Genomic DNA, 21704 nt, shown 5'->3' on the forward strand with positions numbered 1-21704 from the left:
AACCCAATTTCTGGGTTCTGTTTGAATTGCATGACGGTAGAGATGGCAAATAAACCTGTCCCCGTGGGTATTGCCCGAACCCGTCCCCGTTTTGACGAGGAATCCCCGCATTGACTAGGTATGGGTATGGGTATGGGGAATCCCCGACTTTTTCAGTTGGGTATGGGGATGTACATATACCCGCCATAATACCCGTCCCCGCCATATCTCCATTCTCGTTTAAATTATTAAAATATTCACAATTAATCAAGTAACCCCTATATATATATATATATATATATATATATATATTTATTTATTTATTTATTTTTTTCTATTTTTTATTTCTTTTAATTATTTCATTTGTCATGAAACTCATTCTCATCTCCAATATATTTTTTATCTTATCATAACCTTTATGTAATTATGTTAAAATAATGTATGTTAATTAAAAAAAAATTATGCCTCACATTTGAATATTTATATTATTTTTTAATATTTTTATTTATTATAAATTTTCCTTTCATATGAGAATGTTTATACTCTCAATTTAAGATAATATAAAAAAATTTCTTTACTTATTATTATTATTATTATTAATTTTTGTTTAATTTGAAGAACTCTTTTGTTTCATTAAAATAATTTTCGTTATTTTTCAACCATTAAGTATATATGTTGATATTTGAAAAGTTTTCTTAATTATCTAAGATATTTTTCGTCTTATCATACCTTAGTTATACATTTGATTTCCTTTGTGTGATTTTTTTTCGATAGTCTCTCAAATTATTTCTAAAACACACATTTGTTAGTTTTTTAATATTTTTATTTATTGTTTTTATTTTCATCATGTAGAATAATATTTCGATATATTCTATCTAATTATTTTTTATTTTATAACTCATTATTAATCATAATGTAATTTTTTCACTTTAAATTCTGTTTAAAGTGGTTAAAATTATATATATATATATATATATATATATATAATGATATTTAGGAATAGTATATGATAATTCACTACAAGAAAAACATGAAATGGTGACTGATTTAGTCAGTAACCCATATCAGTCACTATTTTTCGTCATTGGTGGTAGTAGTTGATTTATTGTCTGAATCAATGACTAAATTAGTGACCGATTCAATGATCGAATCGGTACTTGATTTAGTGACCAATTTAATTACTAATTTATTTGTAATTTAATGACAAATTTTTTGGTCACTAATGATATTTGTATTTAATTTTAACCACTTCAAACATAATTTAATAATTAGTTCTCTAAGGTATTTTTCATTTTATCATACCTTAATTATACATTTGATTTCCTTTGTGCGATTTCTTTCGATAGTCTCTCAAATTATTTCTAAAACACACATTTGTTAGTTTTTTAATATTTTTATTTATTGTTTATTTTCATCATGTAGAATAATATTTCGATATATTCTATCTAATTATTTGTTATTTTATAACTCACTATTAATCATACTGTAATTTTTTTCACTTTAATTATATAAATAACTTTTATTTGCTACAATATAAAAATTTAATGTAATTGCTATGAATATTTTTTTGTCACTATTCAACATATATTGAAGTTCAAAAGATACAAAATCTATGTCAAAATTTTATTATTATGTTTATTATTTGTTCTTTGTGTCATTTTGATCAAGTGATGTATTATAACTTTTATTAGTGTATAAAAAAGAGATTCATTATAATTTAAAAAAATTGAAGTAAACAAACATTTAAAATATATTTTAATTTGAATATTTGTTTTCCTTTTATTATTATGTTTATTATTTGTTCTTTGTGTCATTTTGATCAAGTGATATATTATAACTTTTATTAGTGTATAAAAAAGAGATTCATTAGAATTTAAAAAATTGAAGTAAACAAACATTTAAAATATATTTTAATTTGAATATTTGTTTTCCTTTTATATTTTTTTGAAATATTTTTTAATTTTATCAACTAAGTTCATCAATGTTGTAGTTTGCAAATTTAATAAATGTTTTGGTTCACATGAAATTTTATTTGGTATTCTAATATAAAGTGTAAACAGTTATAATTTATTTTAAGGTATTTGGCATCGAAGAAAATCCTCATAATATTGAATATTTCATAATATTATGTTTTCTTTACCGTAATTTTTTTTCTTTTATAAAAATTAATATTGAAGTAGTTAGAACACGGGTACGGGTATGGGTACGAGATTATACCCGTTACCCGGTGGGGATGGGGATGGGAAAAAAGTTTGATACCCGTTGGGTTTGGGTATGGGGATGGAGATGAATTTTTTATGCGGGGATGGGTATGGGATAGCGAAACCCGTCCCCGCCCCGCCCCGTTGCCATCCCTACATGACGGTGATGAACACCCGCCAGGTGACGTGAGTCAATTTGACTCGATTTTTGGTATTTTGGGTTTCTGGAATGATTCTAATCGGGAAAAAGGAAAGTGCTAATTATTTGTAAATGAGTAGGTGTCACACATCATTGAATTTCATGAGATTGGGGGCTAATTGAGATGAAAATCGCAAGAACGTCATTTTAGGGTCGAGGATTTGGGATTTGTTATAGTGGCACTTAATTAAGTGGAAAACGTGAACAAATTTCATGTTTGGAAAGTTGTACTGGTGAAATGTAATACTAAAACACTAGAGTGTAGTCTATGGAGTCGTAAATTGATTGAAATCAGAGTTGCAAGGGATGGATTGAGGTTCGCAAGTGCAGGGAGAAATGTAATACCAAAGTTGTGGATTTTATGTGTTTTGGTGCACAATGGTGGTTGGGGAACTAATTGGGACCATATTTAATATAATTTTAGGAGCTGGAAATATTATATGGATTAGTCTAAGTTGTTCTTGGAATAAATGCCATCAAGGTTTAATTATGAAGTATTAGAATTTGGATGACTTAAAGAAAGGCAAAACTTCCAATATGTGGGATTGGTAAGACAATATAGCTAAGTCATGGTAATGGACTGGTGGAATGATGGGTAATAGCTCATAAATATATATAGAGGAGATTAGATGGCTAAACTTGGAACTTTTAAGCCAGAGAATAAGTCAAAGTTCTGAGATAAATCAGATTACATTATGAATGGAATAGTACCAGTAGTGCTCTGCATTAACTATGATGCTTGGTTTGCAGAATTGGTATAAAGCAAGGAATTAACCTAAGAGTATAGGTGGCTAAGCATCTTAATGATATGAATTTGATAAAGAGGTTCTACACATGGTAATTATTGAGCAAAGATATGCTAATTAGACCTGTCAAGTGAATATGTGAGTAAGGAACTGAAATACAGTACCTGAAATCAAACAAGAACCAGTATTGCGCGAGTACTGGTGTGGCGCCTAGCGGCAGTATGAGACCCGCTAGGCGGAAGTCACCAAACGGAAGAGAACTAGAACGCGAGGCGCTTGGCGACAAGGAGTGTTCCGCTAGGCGAAACCTGCAGGCAGAGTCGTATTAGAGGCGCTTGGCGCCTGGCGGTACGTGTCACCTGCCAGGCGGCTTGAAAGTCTGATGCGCCTGGCACCTTGTGATCTACGTCAGGTGATGGTGCTGCAACAGATGTGTGTTGTGCTTGTTTTGGTGTTCGTGGTCTATGATACCTTAAAGGTTGGTTATCTGATGTTCCTTGAGTTGTGGCTCATAACGTATCCCTTGAGTTGTGGCTTAGGATATGGGTTAACCACGTGGCATTCCTTGAGTTGTGGCTCGGAATGACATCTTTTGAGTTGTGGCTCAGGATGGCGGATGAACACGAGGAACTCTTGAGTTGTGACTCGGGTTGACAAGTGTTGCTGGTGTGAATGTTCACTTAGCGGTGTGTACGAATGGGTCCAGTTAGATTGGCCTCTTCAGTAATTAACTAACGAGTTTGGTAGTCTTGGGACGTACGACTCCACCTGGCGTTACGGTGTGTGATCCATAGCATGGTTTCCCGCACGTGCTCTATCAGTTGTGGTTGATAGGTGTGGCAGCAAGATGTAACATCCCATTTAAATAGATAATTCCAATTTAATAAAATGGCACATATATAAATATCCAAAGAGCGCGAAAACTAGTATACGAAGGTATACAGTACCCCAAACCTATTCATAAAAAAGAAAAGAGGCACCACACTGCCTATCATCAATACAATAGTTCAAAAACAACACAAGTTTTTTCCAGAACAAGAGAAATTCTAACTAAATAACTCCTTCAGTCGCAGGCCCCATAGTGAGCTCAATACCCATCCATAACCATCAAGTTGCAACATCTCTACTATCATTACCACTGCCAGGGGTTCTCACATCTGCTCACATCAATAAAATTGATGATCATCGCAAAAGGAGAAAAACCACACACAAGCAATCAAACAAGCAAAAGGGTAAGATAGTGTAACAGATCATTATATTATAACACTCAGCAGGTAAGTTCAAAACCAAACATAATCAACAAATATTCACACATGATATACCCAAACCACTTAAGACTTTTAGACTTGACTATCCGGATGCATACAATGAGGCACCACCATCAAACTGTGGAATTACGTCCTAGCAGTGAGGCATCACCACGAGGCCTTCACGGAATTACATCCTTACATGAGGCACCACCACGAGACCTCCGTAAAATTACGTCCTGGCCTTGAGGCACCACCACGATACCCCCTGTGGAATTACGTCCTTATGTTGAGGCACCACCATGAACTCTCACCCCGCGGTTCATGGAATTAAGTCCATTAGATGAGGCACCACCAGGGACTCCCAATAGGAATGTCCATGGGATTACGTCCATTAGGTGAGGCACCACCATGAATTCTCACTACAAGAGTCATGGAATTACGTCCTACTCAGACTTTGTATATGTGTCACCAACCAATCAGAGAGTTCCCATAAATACTTATATCATGTTGACATGCATATGTATATAAACAACCAATCATACAACTCACAGTTCCCAATTCATACACAACAGAGCAACATCTTATTTCCATCTTGACCTCATACTGTAACCATGGTATCATCCCCCAACCCTTCTCGTAAAGCATTTAGATCAGACAAGCACGCAACACATCAGTGAAACACTCAACAATAACACCAAAACTTGCACCTAGTCTCGCTTAGGCTAGAAGGTCTCGCTCAGGTGAGGGAGATCCTCTCGCTCGGGCGAGCCCCTTCTCGCCTAGGCGAGGGCTCGAGAAATGGGACAACAACTTCTGCAATATGTCGCTTAGGTGAGTCCCTTCTCGCCTAAGCGAGATCACCCTCGCTCAAAAATGCAAACTCGTCGCCTGAGCGACAGTTCAAGCAAAAGATCCTAGGCGAGCCTCTGTTAGTCTCGCCTAGGTGAGACATGCTCGCTTGGGTGAGAAAAATAGTACTCGCCACTGTTCTCGCGTGTAACAGATAAGCATTCAGGCCAAACAATGTTTAAACAGGTTTCCAATCAATTAGAATCATCAATCAAGTCATGCCATCATGAAACGAAATCAAAGAAAGTAACAAATCAAAATAAACAAGCGAACCCTAACTTCCCTTACCTGGAATGAGCTAGCAAATTACTTTGACACCTAAGCCTACCACTACAGCAGCTCCACGAGCAGATTTAAGAGGTGCAGGAGTAGCAGGGTCGAACTAGCTTGAACGGGACGGAGGATCAAACCCTAGCAGAGCCTCTGTGGAGAAAGAGAGAGAGAGAGTAAGAGAAGGAACTGTTTGCCAATGAAAGCTGAATGAATGCTTTTGGCTGCTTTAGGGGTCTTGGCACCCTATGGGCCAGCCCTTTAGGCCCAACAGTGAAGTAGCCCTTAACATTAGGGTACTCAATAAAAGTGGGCCTTACACAAGACACCTTGAGGTACTCACTAGAAGACGTAGAACACGGTTGACATGGTAGTAGCCATGTGTTATGGAATCAAAGGATGGTTTTCCTTTGATGTGGTTGTGATATATGTTTCTATTGTGTGTGTGTGTGTGTATATATATATATATATATATATATATATGTATATATATGTTTATTCTGTTAGCTCACCCTATCTACTTGTGTTTGGCGAAGATCGTATACGCGGTATATGTGAGGAAATAATGTTGCAGGTGGATCTGGTGAGGCGTAGAGCCAGAACGGGGCTAGTCTTGATAAATTTTATCAGAATTTTATGTTTTATGATTTTAAATCAATTGTAAACTCTTATATTATCAGACTTTAATTTTATAGTGGATAATTACCCATTTTGGGTTTCAGTTATTGTTATGGTGAAATAAAGTTTTGAAATTTCCCGTGTTTTTGGAAAATGGACTTATAATTAATGAACTTTTATTTTTTATTTTCTTTTATTATTTAAATCCGTAATATTCGGTCGGGATGTTACAACCAACAATACTATATTTAATCATGTTAACCTTATTCTTTACAAAGCTATCAATCATCTTAAATGTTTGCTCTTTCAACAATTTACCAATCACAGTTATATCACGAAATGTCATAATAAGTTAAGAATTCTCACACACATAGCTTAACATATCAGTTTTCATTACCTATATTTCGCTCTTTCTCTAATACATAATTCATACACATATCACTTCTATCAAGTATTGTTTTTCTTCCGGACATGCCAGTCAAAAGCCTAAACCATTTCAACACCATTACCCTGATATGCTAACACATTTTCAATACTTAACATTATTATTGAATATAATTTCATACAATTAAATCACTCGTATATTTCATCAATCACCAAACATACCTACTTCATACAATAAAATTACTCATATTTTACGAAATCATTAAAAGGTTCTTCAATTCATACATTTTGGTATCAAACAATTCAAGTGATCAATTTTTCTTACCTTAAAAAAGACATATATCACTAATATCTCCTTACACAACTTCATCACTTACGATTGTCCTATCTATAGAACCAAAAGCTCAATCAACAATCAATGCATTGTTTAAGGACCACAGATTTACAAAGAAAAATAGAAAATTTATATTCAACCAAGAAAAGCTGCATGCACCAAAAAATTTAGTTTTACTCTTCTAAAAAAAGCAAATTTAAACTTATCGAAAGATAAAATTGATTAGGATATATAGTAGAACTCTTTACACTTCTATATATAACTTTGGATCTTCACTCAACAATAAAAGAAATCAAATTTTGAAAAAAGGAAGGAATAAGAGTAAGAGAACCTACCTTTTAGGTATGATGCAATTTTTTTAAATAAACTTTTCTTTCGTAAAACCCATTTATAATTTTGAACTTTTAATATATATATATCATAAAATTTATACTACTCTTTAAATTATTTATAGGTTCTCACATTCATCCTTTAATTTATTACCTCGCATGTTGGATTTTATTATCAATATTATAATATTTAGTCAGAGAATTTTCATTAAATAACTTTTCATAAAATTTCGTATAATTTAAAATTATTTAATGCTTTATTTATTAGTTTTACTTTAACATGTAATATACTTTTAAAATATAAATAAGTACAAATAATTTTTTCATACTTAATTTTTTAAAATGTATTGTACTTAATCATAAAAAAAATAATATTTATATGATCAATAATTAAATTGACGAAATAAAATGAACTGCAGAAAATCTAGTTCACTTAAAATAACTTACTCCACTCGGCTGAAAGATGCCCATCGATCACTCGAAGGTCCACCAACAACTCGTGGCTCACTATGCCCTACGACAACAGTGCGGATAGCTTAACTTACTTTCTATATATTTAACATTTATATATATTTAAGATGTGAACCAAACCTTTTTACAGTTTATAAATGTAAAATTATTAAATTAAATTTCAAATAAATCAGAAATTATCAATAACGTGGTTAGTGAAAATCTGGCTGTAATATTTATTCCTTTTATATATTTTTTCGACTCAAAGTCTTTATTATTTGTTACTATTGATTAATTATCTTATTTTCAGAAAAGCAAACATTCTATAAATAGGAGCGAGAGAGAGAGAATGTGTTTTCATTGAGAATTGTTCTGTTTTGTGTTAGTGAGAGAAAGGTGTCTCTGTTTCTCTCTCTTTGACTCAAAACCCTATTGCGTGCTTTGCAATCGACCCTGATTATGGCCAACAGTAACCTTCCTCGAAGAATCATCAAGGTTTGTTTCCATTCTCTCCTCAAGATCCCCATTTCAATTTCATTGATCGATGCCAAATACCAAAAGAACCCCAAATCCGTTCATGCTGTCTAGCTTTGTTCATTTTCTAGTATCGTGTGACCCATTAGCTTGATTGAACAATTAGCTGCTGTTTTCATTTAGGGTCGATTCCAAAGCGCTTTCTTTTTCACTTTAAATTCCTTAATTTCAGTGATCATGAGCCGAAAACACAAATGGAAAGTCTTTGGTGCTAATTCGGGGTTCGACCCCGTTATTATGTTTCGGCTTTGGTTGGCATCGAATTGTAGTTCTGCAATTTGATTCATTTTGTGTCTGAATTTGATGATTGTGAATGTTTTGGTGACTTCTTTTTGTTGGATCTCGACAGGAAACGCAGCGTTTGCTCAGTGAGCCAGGTAAGTTGAAATTTGTAGCAATTGTTTAGCGTTTTAGAAGCTCGTCCTAAGCTAAATGAGTAGTTCCAGTTTAGTTTAATTTTGGAGTTTTATGCATGGTTTTCGTCCTTGTTGTGTTTTGTTCTGGTGACTCAACTGTTTCTGTATCTTGTGCTATGATCTGATGATGCAGCGCCTGGAATTAGTGCTTCCCCCTCTGAAGACAATATGCGATATTTCAATGTCATGATCCTTGGCCCTACTCAGTCACCTTATGAAGGTAGTAATGAACTTAACGGCTTGAATTTAAACCTTGAAATTCTTAATGATTTGTAGTCTCGGAAAGAAATAGAAAATAATTTCCCGTTGATTTGTGTGCTTATTGATGTTTTCTGTGCACTTCAGACAATTGAATGTGTTTTGCTAACATTTCTGAAAGTATAACTGTTGTTACATTTTATATCTGTCATCATATGTTAACAGTAATACTATGACTAAATGGCCTGAATGTGTAAAATGTTGGCCTGCTAGATCCTTGTTGTCTGGCAATATAAATGATGGGGTGGAAGAGAAGTATTAAGTTATATTGTTATAATCAATAATAACTATAGGTTTTTCTGCATCTTGAATTATTATGATGAACTTGCTCCATTGTGCACATTCAGACAATTTTCTATGAGATGTATTATCTTGGTGCACATTGTTTTCCTTCATGTTTGTCACTGACCAGATTTTCTTGTGACCAAACTAAATTCAAAGTCATTTCATTTATAAACAGTGCTTTCTAGATACTTTTGGATGCTTCTTCTTTCCTACACCTTCCAATTTCTTGAGTTGTGGTGCCAATACAATTTGGATGCTACAATGATTAAAATTTGTATAGATTACAATACGTTATGGTATTTACAATGATTAATCCGGGGCTATCAAATATTCATGTCTTTGTTGAAGGTTGTGCTTTTATTTTCGTCTTATATTAATTATATTTGTTGTATCTTAGCCATTTTGTAATTTTAAGAATTTTTACTTTTTCAGTTTCAGATTTGTTCCTTTGTGTGTGTATCCATGCCCCCTATATTTTTATGCTAACCAATTCATCTAATCAGTTTTATTTGGATTATTCCATGAATGACGAGCTTATTTCTTTGTGACATCTTCAGCTGAGTGCTGTTCTGCATCTAATAGTTGCATATGGGGGTTTAACACTTGAATGATTGACTTGAAAAAGAGAGAAAGTAGATTAAAAGATTGGGTTGAAGGATTTTTGTAGGGTCTTTGCATGTGTTATTACTTCTTTTATTTAATTTTAGTTCCCTCTTTTTCGGCTCCTTGTAGAAAGTTGTAGGGTCCTCTCTCCACTATAAAGAGTGGGATGGCTTTGGTTATGCATGGAAACTGAAACTAAAATACCTAGCTAGTGTTATTATACATGACTACGTTCTCTTCATTGTGTACATTTAAAAATTTAATGTACGAAGGCCTTGTTTGGATAAATTACTCCTTTGTCACTTATAGGAGAGGAAAATAAAATGTAAAATGAATTTTGCTTCATCTATTAGCTATAATCAACTTAAACTTTGTAGAAGTTCTTTTCACATGACATTCAAAAGCTATCCTCAACACAGAAAAGAAAAAAAAACTTATTAAACAGCTAAGGCGTACTAGTTTATTTTATCCTGTTGTGAAACTCCATGCATTTTACCTTTTTTTTTCTCTTGTAAGTGCTTATCGAGGGGTCTATCCAAGTAAAACTGGAACTTCTGGACTGTACACCTTTACAGCATAAAGTTTGGGATAGAAAATCATCAATGAAGAAAATCAACTGCATACGGTTTTATAGAATACAAACACCTGTGTAACTTATCACTAATATGATATATTTCCTTATATTTTTGCATTAATAGTCTGCACTTTACTGTAGGAAAGTAGTGTGCCCTGTAGTATAATGTAGGGTGGTTTCTTGTGTCAGGTGGATGAAATTGTGAACTCCCAATTTAATTCCTTACTTTTAGGCATGATGATATCCTACCTAGTTTGATGATACTGAGTTTTATTTCCCCAAAACCGGAATAAAGTCTCATACAAATTTTTTGTAATACAGGTGGAGTTTTTAAACTAGAACTATTTTTGCCAGAAGAATATCCGATGGCTGCTCCTAAGGTAAATAATTTAATTTTTTCCTATATACATTGTAATAACCATTTGGTGTTATATATTTATTGAGTTCTCCACTAAAATATATTTCTATCTGAATTATTCTTAACCCTGATTTTTCATATCAAATATGTTGACTGCCTGGCTCCTATTAATGTCATAGGCTATATCCCAAAAATGTGTAATTGATTGAACAACCACTTTATAAAGTCTAATTGAGTCACGTCCTCCTTGTCTTCTCTTGTTGAAACTGAAACAATGAAATAATTGTAACCAGACAGACTTAAACATAATGTCATTTTTTGTTTATTAATATAATTGAATTATTTCCTCCATGACTTTGGTTGGCATAATGTTCAGCTGTCTTATGTGAACTTAACATTTAGTCTTAGCATTTCATTAGGCAGATAGAACTAGGATGATACTAATCACCGTACATTGGAAGCCATCTCAAAGGAGTGCAGTTGGCTTTTCTTCCCCAAGCCCCACCCCATCTCAAAGGGATAACTAATTATATCCATTTGGCATAATTGTGTGATTGTGAAGTTTTCTCGTATTTGGCTGACTGGTTTGGGTTTAGTTTTAATGATGATTATTATACCTTATTGATTAATTTAGTGATGCCGTTAAAAAACATTTCTCCAATTATTTCTAATGCAGCCATGCGATGCTTCTTTCAGGTTAGGTTTCTGACAAAAATATACCATCCAAACATTGATAAGGTAGGTACACTTAGCTTCCCCTACATTTCCATTTTTTTATTTGGTAATGATTAATCTTAGACAAAGTTCATTTCAGCTTGGCAGGATATGTCTTGACATTCTGAAAGACAAGTGGAGTCCTGCCCTTCAGATTCGCACTGTTCTTTTGAGGTATGTTTAAGTTTAATTTTTTGATAGTGGATCTGTATTGACAGACCTATTCATTTCCTGAAGAAATGTAGTAAATAGCAACCAAGTTGTTTGAAAATAGAAGTTAATAAATTAAACATTGGTTTTAGTCACTTTGCTTGAAGATTTCTTTTTCCCATTTTATGGTGGAACTTTATAGCCCAAAAGATGGTTCTAAAACTATACTGTGTTTTAGCCCCCTTAAAAATATTAAGAGAGAAACAGAAGCTGATGTGTGTTTCTAAGACAACATGTTATTTATTTTGAATAAAGGGAATCATTATAATAAGTAGAGGAGATTTGATATCCTCTAATAACAAAGATATATAAAAGGAATAAATAAAAAAGTTCCTAATAGGAGAGTATAATTTAGACTAAGCGTTTATGTATCCGTCCATCTGCCCCTGGGGGTGGACAATGTTATGTGAGAAAGGAGTGAAAAATATTAACCTGCCCTTTGAATGCAAGGAGTACTGATATTGTGATTTGTTGATCCTCTTGTAGTATTCAAGCTCTTCTAAGTGCACCAAACCCTGATGACCCTCTTTCTGAGAACATTGCGAAGCATTGGAAATCTAACGAGGCTGAGGCTGTGGAAACAGGTATCCTTCTTCTGCTTGTAAGATTACATACAAGTTAGTTGTTATATTATGTTATTAAACGGTGGCTTTGAAATGTGCAGCCAAGGAATGGACTCGGTTATATGCCATTGGCGCCTAATGCTGGATGGGTTGGGAACTTTTGGCTTCAAATAACTATAGTAGAAGTGTATGCTGTATAACTGTCAAATCTAAATGCAAATTTGGAGTTATCTATTAAACTATTTTGGAGTTAATATTTCCCATAGCTTCAGGTTACCTGTTTATTACTTTCTTTCACCTGGAAGGCTTGTCTTGGAATTTGTATGAAAATATGTGATATTTTATCTGACAAATTTAAACACTAAGTAATTTGAGATCTTCAAACTTAATAGTACAAAATTTTCGAATAACTTTGTCTTCATTTCTCTCCTTTTCCGTCAGGCCGTATGTGTTCTCATGATATTAGTTGGGAATTTTGAATTATTTTTGGGAATTTTTAAATGGGCCTAAAACTATCTAATTTTAATGGTATTCTTTTTATTTTACAATTAGATTGGGTTTGTCGAGGAATTTGTTAATTATTCTGGCGTTTCAAGGAGTTATAAACTAAGGAGTTATAAACTAATTTCACGTATTATACAACAAAAAGCTATTGAATGTAGAATTTAATTACTATTATTTATATTTATTGTAGGAAATCTTGCTTTCTGATCTTTGTTCACTCACTTGTAGCATTCTGTATTACAATATTTATATAGATAACCTTTATTTTTTCATATCAGAATTTAGTCATTGGAAATCTGAATTTTAAAGACTGTTATGATTTTGTATTATTTTTTTGAAAATATCTTTTAAATGAAAAATAAAACAGTTTAGATTTTAGAATTTTGGAACTGAAGTCTAATTTTTTAAATCACAGTTAAAATTTTTATTTTTGAAATTAATTTCTAACCTAGAAAATATTTCTGTGACATTTTATGAGATAACTCGAAAAAATAGTTGGAGTATGCAATAAATATTCTTTCATAAGAACAATTATAATTTTGTAGTCATGTGACAAACTTAAAAAGATGTGTTTTGTTTTTTCTTGTGAGGTTAATAAAGTTTTCAGCCGTTCTTATCATTTGTAAGGTATACAAATTTTGGTGATAAATTTAGTTTTCTTTACATGATTTTAAAATTTGGATAGTTAAAAGGGTCGCATAGAATTTGGGTACAATATTGTATAAAAAGGTATATTATTTGGGGCGATTGCATTCTGTAAAAAAAAAAATTATCAGGTTGAATTGAGGTTTTGTAATTTTGTTAAACTCTATCTGTCCAAAAAACTTAGTCCACTCTTGAGTGGTTTGAAATAATTGGGTAAGTTTTTCTCATAATAATCTTTTATCAGATTATCAAACAAGTGAACAACATAGAACAAACAATTTACTTAGATACTTAATTCACATTCAAAAACAATATATAATAATTTATAGATTCAATATATCCTATTTAGTAAAAAACCTATATTTCTTGCTAATTATTAGATAATTTATTTATTCCTTTTCGCTTCACTTAATCTTATCTCCCTCTAGTAGGGCTAATATGTTCAAACTAATTGAAGACATATCAACATATCAAATGAAAGATACAACAACATAGTTGATCCATAACAACCTAAATTGAAGTCCCGTAACAGTTTCAATTACCAATCAATTGTTGAGTTACATATTTATGTGCACATAAAAACTTTTTCCTTTTTTTTTTTGCCAACAAAGGAAGTTGTACAACGGCACTGTAGCTTTGAACATTCATTTAAAGCGTGAAATAGAAGTTTGATTAAGTTTGATTAAAACATTGAATTATTGGGATTATAGAGGGAAAACAACGTTAAACATAAATTAGTTTTGGGAATCCATGCAGTGCAATAATGGGTGTGGCGTGATATGATTAAGTCTGAACAAAAGAAGAAAACGACCTCTGAAATATATAACACCCCTTTCTCTCTTTTCATTATGTTGTCGTACACCGTACGTTTGCTACAGTATCCTCCACCACTCCACTCAAATTCAACTCAACTCTTTTTTTTTTTTTTTTCTCTCTATTTAAAAAAAAGAAGAAAAAGAATAATGAAAGGGTTTTATTATTTAGGGCTTTACAGCACACGTGTGGGCCACGTGAAGCCCCACCCTATGTTAATGGCGCTGGTTTTAACAGCTGGCATCACCGACACAAGATTCCTCTTAGGATTAATCCCTTTCTCTTATTCTTCATTTTCTTACAAACAAACCCAACTTCTTAAATGCCCACATGTGACCCTAACCACCAACCCCGCATTCCCTTTTTTTCTTTATTCTTCTCCAATTTTTTTATTTACCTTTCACGCCTCCACCGCCCAATCAAATTACCAACATCCACTTATCAATGTTATATATCATCTTAAATGCCATTCATCACTCTCACACACACACACACACCACAACACAACACAACACACAAACAAAAAATGCCAGCTTTTTATTCATTAAATGGCTAACATTCAAAGAAACAATAATAATGACATCTTCATCCTCCTTTTGCTAACTCTTCCTCAAACCTTTCTTCCACTGTCTTGTATATATATATCATCACATATATACATCTACCCCTCCCTTCATTCTATATCTCTCTCTATATATATATTTCTCTAACACGTAATTTAAACTCATAATTAAATCAATTGTACATACATTAAAAACATCTCTTTTTTTTTCTTTTTTTTTTTCCTTTTGGCTTTGAAGAAAGTGGGGGGGTACAAGAAGAGGTGAGCACCTAGTGAAGAAGTGACAAGGAGTAGAGAAGAAAAGGAAAATGGAGAAAGGGCATTGGGAGGAAGGAACATTGAAGCAAAGAGCAATGAGGAATGAATGAATAAATAAAAACTCCAAAAGGGACTACACTATCTCTGGGATCGGATCCAATGCTGCTAAAGAGATTATTATCTGGTTTTCACTATGTCACAGGTATTATGGTGGGGTGGGATCAAAAGGAAGGAGACGACAACAACAACAACTGCAACAACTGCAGAAGCATCACAACCCATCACTTCTAAAAGCTGTAATGCCTCACTGAGTGTTCCAACATCTCACGACTCGGACAAACCATTTCCTTCACTCGGCTCCCATTTTTGTATATCTTCAAGGTTGGTACAATTCTAACGTTCTCCGCAGTTGCAACTCCTGGGTTTTCTTCAATGTCCACCTTCATTCAAACACATCAAAACACACACTTCAATAAAACAGTAGTTGCAGAGTGAAAGATGTGACCCTAATGTGAGAGTACCTTGAGGAAGTTAATAGATGGATATCGACCGCATAGTGTATCCACAAACGGTGATATCTGTTTGCATTGCGAGTTAGATGCAACTTCAAAATGGACAACACATACACCTGCCAAATCCAAATTTACAGATATTATCAGAGACTTCAAGAGTAACGAGCAAAGTCATGAGTTGCACAAGAGTTTAAGAATTACCTGGTAAAGATATTGCAGCTCTAAACTGCTCCAGACCTGATACTTCTTCCACTTCGCCACCAAATTTTAAATTATATACTTCTTCCCCGCGTGATTTCTTCAGGGCAACTTGTGCATGGAAAAGAGATTCAGCAACTTCGTTATCATTTGGAAGTTCTCTCCGCAACACCTCATAATCTTTCACGGCTTCCTCCCACCGTTCTAGCTGCATTTAAGAACAACAAAACATTAAAAAAAACATATATTACCATCATGATGATGATTCATGAAGAATAAGAAATCAATTCACCTTGCTGTTTGATGCAGCCCTTCGAAGAAGGGCCTTGGTGTAATTTGGTTGGATATGCAAAGCTTGGTTGGAGTCTTCAATTGATCTTTCCCACTGCCCAAGCTTAAACCAACAAGCTGCTCTGTTGCAATATAGCACAGAATTGGAAGGGTCCAATCTCAGACCTTCCCCATAGGCCGAGCAAGCTTCGGTGTATCTTTCAGATTTAAAGAGATCATTGCCTCGCATTCGAGCCCTTGCCACCATCCTTACATTGTTCAGCAAAACAGCAACTTCAACACTCCGTGGATCAATCCCACTCGCTTTTTCAGCAGCTGTAACGGCGTTCTCGAACCTGCAACACACCCATCATCCGTTTTCACTTTTCACTCTCACCATCATGGCTACTACTATTCTATTAGTGTCTGAAACTCACCTTCCCAATGCCATCTCAATCTGTGCTCTCACAAAATAGAAATACGCCTCAGAAAGCATCCCGAAAAATCTTGCCTGAGAAGTGGAACTAGTGTGCAACTCTGATTTTGGTATATGGGACAAAACTGTTTCTGCATCATCAATCTGGTGGAGCTTCAAAAACGCTTCAGCTCTACACAGAAAGAGCTGTAAATTCAATTTCCAACCAGTTCAGCCATTCATCCACTCCTCCAAAACGTATACATACAATTCACATTTAACAAAACAACCATAACAAACAAACAACCAAGGTTTTATAAATAACGGTAATTTCAGCCGCATTCTCACCACTGCAATCGCGGCTGCATCAGCCACATTTGTCAGCAAGGATCGCGACAAAACTGAAACCACAATCACAATCTAAAACCATGAAAACAATAACAGCATTATCCATACCTGAGGAGAAGAATCCGCTCCAGCAGCAACAGCAGCATCCACCTCCCTCAGAACACTCTTCCAATCCCCTATCCTCCTCACATCCCCGCATTTGCTTACATGCTTCTCCACCACTTGCAACTTCTGCATCTCCGATGGATCTGCCTGCATCCCAGGGTAGCAAAGGTGCTTCCTAGCATTCTCCACCTGTCCTAACCTGTCACATTACCACTTTACATTCACATCAACACAATTCCACACTCTAACCTAACAACGCAACCAAAAACTTGTTCAACAAACTCCCCCATAACACGAAAACAGAATAAAAATGTAAACGAATTGAATTCAGCATCTTCCACAAGTTAAAATCAACGAATGCGCCAACTTCTCCAAAAGCTGAGATTCATAAGTTGATTTCAGCTTATGGGAGAAGAATTCAAATCAACCAATGCCATCAAATCCTGACGGGTACCACCTTCAACAAAAATCAAACAGCAAATGAAAGAACACGATCAGCGATCCGCACCTGAGGAAAAGAGAAGCCAAACGCTGATGAGCCCTTCCATAATTAGGATCCAACCTCACAGCCTCCTCGCATTCCCTCACGGCCTCACCCAAACGTCCCAGCCCGGTCAGCGCCGCCGCGCGGTTGCTCCGATAAGCGACACTAGCCGGCGACATCGCAATCGCGCGATCATAAAGACTCAACGCATCGGCAAAGTTCCCTCTTTTATAACACTCATTCCCCAATCTCTTCAACTCCTCCGGATCCACGCCCTGCACGTGCCCACCTCTCTTCACCGCCTCATTGCCGCCACCGCCGCGTGAGCTCACCGGCTCAGCCTTCCCGCCGCCGCGCATTATGCTCCCGTGGCCGTAGTTCCCCATGCCGGACCCCAAAACATCGCTTCTACTACTCCGATTCGCCACCATCCCCATCCCGGTCTTCAGGATCTTCCCCGAGGGGCAGATGTTCCCGGTGGGGAGAACATTCATCGCCGGCGAAGTAGCAGTCTGGCCGGAGTATATCAGCGGCCCCGGCGCGGATCCAGAGTCGGATCTCGTATGACCCGGTTTGAAGCCACGGGCGGTGGGGCTGTTCTCACTCGAACCAGAAAGCTCGCCGGAGTTGTTGTTGTTGTGGTTGCTACTACTGCTGTTGTTAGTGTTACTATTGGTGAGCGAAGATTCGGGCTTTCGGGGAACCTGGTTGGGCCCCGTTCGACCCGAGAAGGACCCAGATGAGCTTGAGCTTGTACTCGCCGCGGGTGCGCGCGTGGTGCGCAATGGCGACACCGGGGAGCCCAGATCGAGTTCTCGGAAGTCAGGCTTGTTAATGTTGCCGGCGTCGTTGTTGCAGCTGAGCGCGTGGCGGAATCGATCCGCGAAGGTGTCCACGCCGGAGGAATGCGACATCGTTTCGGAGCAAAAGGGTGGGCTCAAAATTGAAGCTTGGGATGAAAAAGAAGAAGAAGAAGAAGAAAGAAGAAGCCTCTCCTCTCTCTCTGGGGTTTAGTGTTAGCAATGGGTGGTCGTCGTCGCCGTGGAAGAGCGATAATTGGGAAGTTCTGAAAGAGAAGACATGAGAGAAAGAGAAAGAGAGAGAGAGAGAGAGAGAGAGAGAGGAGAAGAAAGAAAGAAAGGGATGGGGATCTCGTGATATAAAAGGAGCAAGCAAAGAATGAATGTGAGTGAGTTGTTTCTGAGTGTTGAGTGTTGTTGGTGGTGGAATTCAGAGAGAGAGAGTTAGGGTAAATCAAATCAAATCAAATCAAATAAAGCTTTTTTTACTCTTTTTTTTTTTCTAGCTCTAGTAGTGAAGGAAGAAGAAGAAGAATGGAGAAGAAAAAGAGTGAACTTTTATTTTCTTTTCCTCCTCCTTCACCTGCTGCTTCACGAGACAGGTTTTGTCTTCCTTTTATTTACTACTTTTTCATCTCAGTTATGCTACCAATTTAATTGCCACTGTTTTTATTTTTACAATAATAATAATAATCATAATCATAATCACTGTCATTAAATTTAATCAAAGTTGTATTTGACATTTATTTCAGCAAATATGGCACATTAATTTAATTTAATTTGGTGTGTTTTGATGCGGCAAATGTCACCCACTCTCTCTTGGGAGGAAGTGAGAATCACTCACAGTCTCAGATCTCAGCTTCTCATTCTCTGTCACTTCTCTATTTTCACTTGCCACTTGTCCTCCTTCTTAATTACTCTACCAAAGTACATAACTTTTCCTCTTCTTTTTTTTCTTCTTTTTTTCATTTAATAAATTGCCAAATTAGAACAATGAATTTTCATTTCTTCTGCACCCTCATTAATGCTGCTATTTCATCCTAGCAACACCTTCATTCATTTCCTAACTCTTCAAATTTATACTCATCATTCACTCCTATTCTTTTTTATTGCTAAGTGTGATGAATTTTTAACCTACCCCAGAATGTTATGGGGTAATTGCTGCTTCAATTTTTGACCTTGGGGTGCCCAAAAAAACGGTTCCAATTTAATACCATGCTCCAAATTAAGTTACATTCAGCAGCAGCACCAGAAGAAGAAGGAAGAAAAGTGACATGCTCACTGTGAAATCAAATCCTTTCCCAAACAACAGCGATTAAAACTAATCAATTCGCTAATTCATGTCTTCAACTGCAATTAAAGTGTAATTAAGGCCCCAACATCCAAATAAACCACTTTTAGAAACCCGCATGCTTTATCATACAAACACCTACATTGCTCAAATATCTGTAACATTGATTTAATAGGCAAAGGTTGTCGTTATATTTTTTATATAATGTTATTCTCATTAAAAAAAATTGTAATAGATTATTTCTAATTATTCTATAAATGGTGGATGAACATTTTGTGACTGTGTAATTGCCTCTAGTATCAGTTTATATTACTTCACGATTAAAAAACATTTGGAGATTTGTAGTAGCTGTATGAACTATATGCCCTTAAAAGTGAAAAAAAAATAGCATAAGTATAATACTTTTGTTTCTTATTAAATAAAGCATATATTTAAAAAAAAAATACTAATTCTATAGTGTTGGTAATATCTAATACAATTTATTTTAATAGAGTATAATGAAAAGCTTTTTCCACACATGATATAAAGGGAAAGTGAGGATTTAGAGAGTTTTGGAAGAAGTAGAAACAATTAATTTGAGTGTTGTTTTGTTAGTGATAATGTGAGGTATATGTAGGTGATGTTTTCTTTTGAAAAGTTTATGGACTTTTACATTTTGGGTTGTTGAAAGAGGTTTCTCACTCAAATTAGATATTCCTAATTGAATTATCATAACTTTCTTTGTTACAAATTTAGTTATTAAATGATTTCTAGAACCTCTTATAAGACTAATTTTTACTTTCCAATCATTTAATCTTTTAGTTGCCAAATTACGAAATTGGTGACTAACCATTAAATTGGTCACTATCTTTGTTAGTGGTTGTCATTTTATTAACTACCCATTTTTGTTTAGAGATTTAAAAGTTAAATTGTATGTTTAGTGACTAATTTGTTTTGTCACTATTTAACATTTGATAGAGATTTAATTAGTCAATCTAAAGACCCTTTTGTGAAATATTGAAAGCTTCATGAATACGAAATTAAGTTGATGAAACAAACTTATGCAATACATTATTTTATAGAAAAGAGATTAATGGAAGTTAAACTAAAGACAGTTAAAAGTGACGTTAAAATGCGTCACTTTTATACAAAGTGATGATGTCTGACTTTAATTTGATGACCACGTAAAAAATCTAAATTCACATCGAGAAGAAACATAAGAAAGATTAATTAATTATACTAATTAATCTGGGCAAAAAGAATGCATATTCTTTATAAATAAATTAACAATTAATAATGAAATATTTTTAATATATATACATGAATAATGAATGTGATATTTTAATTATTTATTTATTGATGAGTAAATAATGATATTATTTATATAAGTTTACGTTAGGCATAGTTACCATTCAAAATTTTATTAATAAAAATATATGGAGAACTACATCAAATTTATGATAAATTACATCAATAGTAAAAAAATTATTTGGAACTTCATATGCCAAGAAAAAAAAAACAAATTCCTCCACAATTTATCATTAGTCAATCATCTCAAAGCCTTTTACCTTGTGTTTGGATGAAGCATTTCAATCATGCTGAGAAATTGAAATATATTATAATTGAATTACTTACAATTAAATTTTCTTCATTTTCTAAATAACTTGTTTGGATAAAGAAATTAAAATACCATACATTTCAATTTCTTGTTTGGATAAAATAATTGAATTTCTTGTGAGATAAAATTTCATTTTAAAAATATTTATTTTAGGCTTAATTATGTTTTGAGTTCATGATAAATTTGGAAATGGGTTCGACGACCTAGATGAGTCAGGCCGACCCGACGACTCAGCGGCCCAGGAAACCCAGATGGGCTAGGTTGGGTCGGCTCGACGATCCAGACAAGCCTGATTAGCCTAACGGCCCATACGGGCTGATCATGCCCGTCAAGTTTGTCGACCCAACCCGACCCAACTCGTCTAGGTTGTTGGCCCAGCTTGGACCCACTAGATCGCTCGACCCATCTAGGTTATTGGGCTTATTTGTGTCATTGGGCACACCCAGCAAGTTTGTGTCATTGGGTCGGCCCGACATGGCAAGGTCATTATGTCGGTTGGTATCGCTCGGGTCATCAGACCGATCGAGCCCGTCTAGGTTGTCGTGTCGATCAGGTTCGACTAGGTCATCGAGTCGGTCAGGTTTGTTGGGTCAACGGGTCGGTGGGGTCGTTGGGCCTGCCCGACACGTTTGGGTTGTCAGGCCCGCCCAACACCTGTAGGTCATCTGGCCCGCCAAACCCGTGTGGGTTGTCGGGCTCGCCCGTCCTTCTTAGGTCATTGGACCCGCTGACTTGTTTGAGTTATCAAGCATGCCCGATCCGTATGTGTCATTAGGTC

General features: G+C 35.1%; 2 protein-coding genes across 2 annotated transcripts; one reads left to right on the plus strand and one right to left on the minus strand.

Moving 5' to 3' along the window:
* The first annotated feature begins 7947 nt into the window (after positions 1-7947).
* On the plus strand, positions 7948-12534 carry LOC114186043 (ubiquitin-conjugating enzyme E2 35). Its single transcript, XM_028074041.1, has 8 exons — positions 7948-8104; positions 8493-8520; positions 8693-8779; positions 10601-10659; positions 11334-11375; positions 11452-11525; positions 12048-12145; positions 12226-12534. Exons 1-8 carry the CDS (start codon positions 8069-8071, stop codon positions 12261-12263), a joined length of 462 nt encoding a protein of 153 aa, XP_027929842.1. The 5' UTR covers positions 7948-8068; the 3' UTR covers positions 12264-12534.
* Positions 12535-14604: 2070 nt separating this feature from the next.
* Positions 14605-18528, minus strand: TTL1 (tetratricopetide-repeat thioredoxin-like 1). Its single transcript, XM_028072503.2, has 7 exons — positions 17263-18528; positions 16758-16953; positions 16324-16508; positions 15909-16242; positions 15620-15824; positions 15428-15534; positions 14605-15346 (listed from the first exon to the last, which is right to left on the minus strand). Exons 1-7 carry the CDS (start codon positions 18150-18152, stop codon positions 15194-15196), a joined length of 2070 nt encoding a protein of 689 aa, XP_027928304.2. The 5' UTR covers positions 18153-18528; the 3' UTR covers positions 14605-15193.
* Between the last annotated feature and the right edge of the window lie 3176 nt (positions 18529-21704).

Source organism: Vigna unguiculata, chromosome 5, assembly GCF_037176805.1.
Source record: "Vigna unguiculata cultivar grain cowpea cultivar isolate G323 ecotype 2 chromosome 5, ASM3717680v1, whole genome shotgun sequence".
Taxonomy (NCBI): Eukaryota; Viridiplantae; Streptophyta; class Magnoliopsida; order Fabales; family Fabaceae; genus Vigna; species Vigna unguiculata.